At 51.6% G+C, this 7,261-nt stretch overlaps 1 protein-coding gene across 1 annotated transcript in view; it reads right to left on the bottom strand.

The window, feature by feature from the left end:
• Positions 1 to 5,953: 5,953 nt before the first annotated feature.
• Positions 5,954 to 7,261, bottom strand: part of MFRP (membrane frizzled-related protein) — a gene marked incomplete at its 5' end in the record, with an annotated part of 46,616 nt that continues 45,308 nt past the window's right edge. The window contains one exon of the mRNA XM_015405483.1: positions 5,954 to 6,169. Coding sequence (XP_015260969.1) covers positions 5,954 to 6,169 — 216 coding nt within the window. The remainder of the gene's footprint in view (positions 6,170 to 7,261) is intronic.

The raw sequence follows: 7,261 nt of genomic DNA, 5'->3' as shown, positions 1-7,261 counted from the left end.
GCTGTTCTCTCAAGAGCAGTTCTCAAAGGGCTCTCTCAGCCCACCTACCTCGCAGGCAGTGTTCCCTCTAAGCTGAGTTAGCGTGAGCCAGCTCACAGTTTTTTAGCCTCCGACTCACCCATTTTTGTCTTCGCTCGGGAAGGAGGGCTCCAGAGCAAGCTGATTTATGCAGTAGCCAAATCGTTCACTCGCAACTTTAATGCCAGTAGCTCACAAAGTAAAATTTTGGCTCACAAGACTCCCCAGCTTAGAGAGAGCATTGCTCACAGGTTGTCTGTTGTGGGGAGGGGAAGGGAAAGGAGATTGTAAGCCGCTCTGAGACAGGATATAAATCCAGTCTCTTCCCTTCTTCATCTTCATGTAGAAAATACATCAATATATCCTCCTCCGGGGGAGGGGTAGCAATTACCCTTTGCATTTGTAGAGCACTTTTCGCATTCAGGCCACTTCACAAATAGCTATCCTTACAACAGGCCTGTAAGGCTGCCTGCTTTTATTATTTACCCCCATAGTGCCGATCTGAGGGAGGAGAGCAGCTTGCTTATTGCCCCCCACTGAATTCGTGGCTCTGGTGTGATACTTTTGGGATCACAGCTCACCTTCTTCACCACTATGTGGTGAAGACCCCTGCCATGGGTCATAGGGACCACATCACTTCAGTCTTGGCCCATCTACACTGTGTTGTCGAAGGCTTTCAATGGCCAGAGTTCATTAGTTGTTGTAGATTTTCCGGGCTGTATGGCCGTGGTCTTGGCATTGTAGGACCTGATGTTTTGCCAGCAGCTGTGACTGGCATCCTCAGAGGTATAACACAGAAAGATGGAGCACTCTCTGTGTCGAGGTGAGAAGAAAAAAATGGTAGGCAGGTAATTTATATCTGCTCAGGAAGGTGGGGTACATAAGAACATAAGAGATGCCAATGTTGGATCAGGCCAAAGGCCCATCCAGTCCAACACTCTGTGTCACACAGTGGCCAGAAATACCAGGTGCCATCAGGAGGTCCACCAGTGGAGCCAGGAGGACATTAGAAGCCCTCCCACTGTTGACCCCCACAAGCACCAAGAAGACAGAGCATCACTTGCCCCAGAGTCCCTATCTATACCTTGTGGCTAATAGCCACTGATGGACCTCTGCTCCATATGCTTATCTAATTCCCTTTTGAAGCCGTCCATGCTTGTAGCCGCCACCACTTCCTGTGGCAGTGAATTCCAAGTGTTAATCACTATTTGGGTGAAGAAGTACTTCCTCTTATCCGTTCTAACCCGACCGTTCAGCAATTTCATGGAGTGCCCACGAGTTCTTGTCTTGTGAGAAAGGGAGAAAAGTACCTCTTTCTCTGCCTGCTCTTTCCCATGCATAATGTTATAAACCTCAATCATGTCACCCCTCAGTCGTCGTTTCTCCAAGCTAGGGCTGAGTCATTATCTTGTAGGAGTTCCCCAGACTGTGACATCTTCACTGCCTTCCAATTTATATCTGGGCACGATTCAAAGTCAGGGGAGTGGCCGTGGCTCAGTGGTAGGTCATCTGCTTGGCATGCAGAAGGCCCCAGGTTCAATCCCCGGCACCTCCGAGTTAAAAGGATCAGGTGGTAGGTGATGTGAAAGGCCTCTGCCTGAGATGTTGAGGAGCGGCTGCCAGTCTGAGTAGCGAATGTGGACTTTGATGGACCAAGGCCAGGTCTGATTCAGTAGGAGGCAGCTTCCCGTGTTCCAGTGTTGAATCTGCACTGTATGCACTCCAGGCTCCCAATGCAACAGACAGACCCACAAGTGTACAACGCACACCAGCAAGCGTGCCTGCCACCCGTGACATATATTGGATAGACCAGAGATGAGCTCACGCTTCCTGCCCTGGACTCCAGGGCGTTTCTCTGATTCGACAGCAGCCTCTCCCAATCGCTTTCACAGACACTGCTTTCGCCAGCTGTCTTCCCGAGCAAACCCTCCCTCGTCTCGGTGTGATGCTTCCCAGATCTCAGCATGTTTCAGCGTGAGAGATTGGGACGTGGCGGGAACGAGGCCGATCGGCTGCGTGTGGGTTGGCTGTCCAGTTCAGGAGTACCTGGTCTCTCCCTTCTCCAGGACGCGAACTGTTTTGAAAGAAATATGCACACAAAAATAGCACACCGGGGAGAAGGCTGGGCTAGTTTCCCAAGGGCAGAGAGATTTTCACGGCAAGAGACGTCCTGTACACATGCCTCCCTGCACCTGCAGTCTGGCTGCATGGCCCCGGGGAACTTGGTGCTGCATGATACATCTCTGCTCACAGGCTGGGACAGACGCATTCCATCTCTCAAGAACGGAATTGATTAACTTAATCAGGAGGGGGGGGGAACCCAGCCCTGGTGCCTAATGTAAATTCTAAGACCCAGATTTATTTTTTTAAAGTTATTGATGGCTGTTTTGTTCCTGTTGACTATTGGGTTCTTCTATGTTGGCTGCTGCAGGATTCCACACACACACGCCCTCACGGTAAGGCTGGTGTGGTTTGAACATACCCCATGAAGCTGCCGTAGACTGAATCAGAACTTCCGTCCATCAAGGTCAGTATTGTCTACTCAGACTGGCAGGCGTTCTCCAGGGTCTCAGGCAGAGAGGTCTTTCACTTCACCGACTGCCTGGTTCTTTTGACTGGAGATGCTGGGGATTGAACCTGGGGCCTTCTGAATTTATTGTTCGATGTATTGTGCATTTTATTGTAGGATTCAGGGGTCATTTCCTGCAGGACCGCACAGGAGCGGAGCTCCGGCAGTAAGGAGCTCAGGGGGCGGGCACATGCAACAAGCCCCACCCCCTGCTCCCAGCAGCCCTCGGTTGGGCCATGAGAAACAAGAAGCAGCTAGGTAAGTTGCTGAGGCCCCCCCGGCCCACCTTCAGGTACAAGATCTCCCTCCTCTGTGAGGACATATCTGCACGTCCCCCCTCGCCGCCAATAGCTAGCAATCCAAAACAGTCCAGTGAAGCCTGAGCAGAGGGTGTTGCCTTCTGACACACTTCCGGTGATGTCAGGGGGTGTGGCATATGCAAATAAGTTATGCTAATAAGTTATGCTAATGAGCTCCTGCACCTCTTTTTCTACGAAATGACCCCTGGGTAGGATTGTAATCTAAGTTATTTATTGTATGTTTTCCCCCTGTCGTGAGCCGCCTTGAGCCCTGCTTGCAGCAAAGGGTAGTCTAAAAATTGAATAAAATAAATAAATAAATGCCAAACAGAGGCTCTAGCACTGAGCCACGGACCCTCCCTCTCGGATGCCCTGGCTGGTTTTTGAGGGACCCCCCTGAGCAGCTTTGTATAACCAGGGCTCTTTTTGTAGAAAAAGCCCAGCAGGAACTCATTAGCATGTTAGGCCACACACCCCTAATGTAGCCAATCCTAATGAGTTTCTGCTGTTGGGTGTGGCCTATTATGCTAATGAGTTCCTGCTGGGCGTGGCCAACTTGGGAGCCAGCCAGAACTCCGTTCCTGTGCGTTCCTGCCCAAAAAATAGCCCTGTATAAGACGCATTAAAGGATCTGCGGCTGCTGTGTTTCAAACTGGGTTGTCCTTGGAGGAGTTCCAAAGCAACACCCTTGTTTTTGACCCTCCCTGCTCTCCTCAGGCATCCTCCCCAAATCTCCAGGAATTCCCCAAACTGGAGGACGCAATCCCATCCTGCACTGCATCGATAACATCCAGATGGGCTGCTTCTTTTCCCTCTAGCCCCGTGGGCACCTTTGGAATTCTGATAGCAACAAAATGGCTGCCACAAAATGGCTGCCGCGGAAGGCAGAGCCAGCCATAAAAGGACTGCCACAGCTTGACGTCAGCCACACCACGCAGAGCCTTGTGCTGCCCATGCAGCTGCCGCCAAAGCAACGTTTTTAAATAATTGAATAAAATAAATAAATAAATGCCAAACAGAGGCTCTAGCACTGAGCCACGGACCCTCCCTCTCGGATGCCCTGGCTGGTTTTTGAGGGACCCCCCTGAGCAGCTTTGTATAACCAGGGCTCTTTTTGTAGAAAAAGCCCAGCAGGAACTCATTAGCATGTTAGGCCACACACCCCTAATGTAGCCAATCCTAATGAGTTTCTGCTGTTGGGTGTGGCCTATTATGCTAATGAGTTCCTGCTGGGCGTGGCCAACTTGGGAGCCAGCCGGAACTCCGTTCCTGTGCGTTCCTGCCCAAAAAATAGCCCTGTATAAGACGCATTAAAGGATCTGCGGCTGCTGTGTTTCAAACTGGGTTGTCCTTGGAGGAGTTCCAAAGCAACGCCCTTGTTTTTGACCCTCCCTGCTCTCTTCAGGCATCATCCCCAAATCTCCAGGAATTCCCCAAACTGGAGGACGCAACAAATCTCCAGGAATTTCCCAAACTGGAGGACGCAGTCCCATCCTGCACTGCATCGATAACACCCAGACGGGCCGCTTCTTTTCCCTCTAGCCTCGTGGGCACCTGCGGAATTCTGACCTAGTGTGGTGGGCACAGCTACAAAATGGCTGCTGGGAAACGGCCGTTGCAGGATGCTGAGCTGGGCACAAAATGGCTGCCCCGGCTTACCTTCAGTCACACCATGCAGCTGCCGCCAAAGCAACGTTTTTAAAAACCCACACAGCCAATCAGTTCTCTAATGGCCAGTCAGAAACCTTGCTGGGCAAAAAGCCCCTCCTGGTTCCACCCACCTTCTAAAGACGCTAGGAAAGGTGTAGGCAGGCACCATGGGACCCAGTTTGGTGTAGTGGTTAAGTGCACGGACTCTAATCTGGGAGAGCCGGGTTTGATTCCCCACTCCTCCACTTGCACCTGGCTGGAGTGACCTTGGATCAGTCACAAGTTCTCTCAGAGCTGTTCTCGCAAGAGCAGTCCTTGAAAGAGCTCTCTCAGCCCCACCTACCTCACAGGGTGCCTGTTGTGGGGAGGGGAAGGGAAAGGAGATTGTAAGCTGCTCTGAGACTCCTTCAGGTAGTGAAGGGAGAGGTATAAATCCAATCTCCTCCTCCTCCTCCTCTTCTTCCAGTTGTTCCCGTTATAAATCCTTGGTATCCACCGTCGGAGGGCAGTCGTGCTACGGTTGCATTAGACTGCCAAGGATCCGGAGTGACCGGATGAACTGGAAACTGCTCAGCAGTTTTGTGCTGTTGCAACACGGGAGGGAGAAATGTTGAAACTCACCCCCGCCCCCAATTCCTTGCAGGTCCCCACTTGGAACATTGAAGAAACAAACCGTGGCCCAATTAATCTGGGACAGCTTTTTAATTGACCGACAGTGTTTTAAACCATCCTCGACAAAATGTCGCATCCCTAAATGACTACGGGGTGCCGTGCAGCTTCGGTGCCTGAAACGTAGTGGCGCCGCAACATTCCTCTTGCAAACAGGTTTGCCAGCCTCCAGGTGAGGCCTGGGGATCTTCTGGAATTACGACTGGAGTCCAGACAACAGAGATCAGTTCCCCTGGAGAGAACGGCTGCTTTGGAGGGTGGTCTCCATGGCATTAAACCCTGCCAAGGTCCCTCCCCTCCCCACCCTCAAATCTCCTGGAATTTCCCAGTCTGGAGCTGGCAACCCTACCTGCAGAGGCTCTGCCCCATTGATTCTTTGCACAGATGTCCAGGAGCAGTTCCCTAAACTGGATTGTGACGTGACGCAGTGTTCCCTCTAAGCTGAGTTAGTGTGAGCTAGCTCACAGTTTTTTTAGCCACCTGCTCACAGATTTCTGTCTTAGCTCCCGAGCAAAGTAATTTATGCCGCAGCCAAATCGCTCGCTCACAACTTTAATGCCAGTAGCTCACAGAGTAGAATTCTTGCTCAGAAGACTCCACAGCTTAGAGGGAACACGTGAGCAGATCCCAAAGCCCTCTTGGACCGGGGGAACTGGAGGGCCGGGGTGTGTGTGTGTGTCTGGCCCTGCATCCTGTCAAAGGCAAGCCCGCGAAGCCCCCCATGACTCCGGGAGCAGCCAGCCCCCCCTCAGGGGGTGAAGCACTCCAAGGGGTCGTCGGAATCGGGCAGGATGTTGCAGTTCAGAGGCCACGGAATGCCCAGCAGGCTGAGGGATCGCTGGCAGTGCCGTTCGGCTTCCAGGCAGACGGAGCGGCACAGCTGGAGGATGCCCCCGTCAGGGGTGCATTTGGGCACAAAGAGGCTGCAGATCAAGGCGCGCAGGTACGGGTAGCAAGCGAGGCCCTCCAGCAAATATTGTATAGCCTCTTGAAATGTGGTGTGTGTGTGTGTGTGTGTGAAAGAGAGAGAGAGAGAGAGAGAGAGAGAGAGAGAGAGAGGGGCTGCGTCAGGCGCTGGCACGTGCAGGCCTGGGACCTGGCAAAAAGATCACCCATATTCATTGCTTCTAAGGCGTTCATAGGTCTGGGAAGCCTTGCATAACTCCTGCTAACTCTTTGCCGTATGCATCACGCCACGGTCACTGCATTATTTCCCCCTGATGTAATCCCATTCTTCTGCCCTGTGTGTAATGATGGGATCACATTTTTCCTGCATCGCAAAGATATTCCGATTTCTAAGATACGTTTGTTTCAGTCGTTCGTCATTCTAGTTCTGGTACATAGCTGGTCCCCTGAACATGGCAGGTCCATCGGCAGCCCTGCCTAGCCCAAGCTCACCACAGCTCAGAAGCTAAGCGGGGTCAGCCGAGGAAGACCAAGGTCGCCGTGTAGAGGCAGGCCAGGGCAATCCACCTCTGCTTCTCTTTTGCTTTGTGATGTGGCGACACTGACCGGGATGGGCCAGGGTAGCCCGATCTCATCAGATCTCGGAAGCTAAGCAGGGTCGGCCTTGGTTAGTCCTTGGATGGGAGACCTCTAAGGCATACCGGGGTTGGGATGCAGACGCTGGCAATGGCAAACCGCCTCTGAATAGTCTCTTGCCTTAAAAGCAAGTCTAGCTTGCCACCTAGTGGTGCATGGTGCCAGAGCTAGAACTTCTGGCTGCCAGACAATCTTCGGATCTCCCGGCTATACAACACACACTGTGAAAAAGTGACGCTTAATATATATCTTTAAAGAATCGTGGGAAAGTGAACAAAAATAGTATACATAGTCATAGAAAAATATATTGACGGTGATCTCCGGAATGTCTTGCCGTTTCGAAGGAAGATCTTCTTCTGAACAAAGATGTAGGACAAAAAATTGTCTCTCAGTGATTCATATCCTCTGGTGACGTCTCACAATTATCAAAGAAGATTTTATATAGAGAGAACTCACCAATGTTCATAACAGCTGTAATGTATAGTAGAACCTGCCATGGGCTAAGATCAGGGCC

This window comes from Gekko japonicus, unplaced genomic scaffold (assembly GCF_001447785.1).
Source record: "Gekko japonicus isolate JY-2015 unplaced genomic scaffold, Gekko_japonicus_V1.1 scaffold2070, whole genome shotgun sequence".
NCBI classification, from domain to species: domain Eukaryota; kingdom Metazoa; phylum Chordata; class Lepidosauria; order Squamata; family Gekkonidae; genus Gekko; species Gekko japonicus.
The sequence above is the reverse complement of the archived record's forward strand: the minus strand, read 5'-3'. Positions and strand labels throughout refer to the sequence as shown.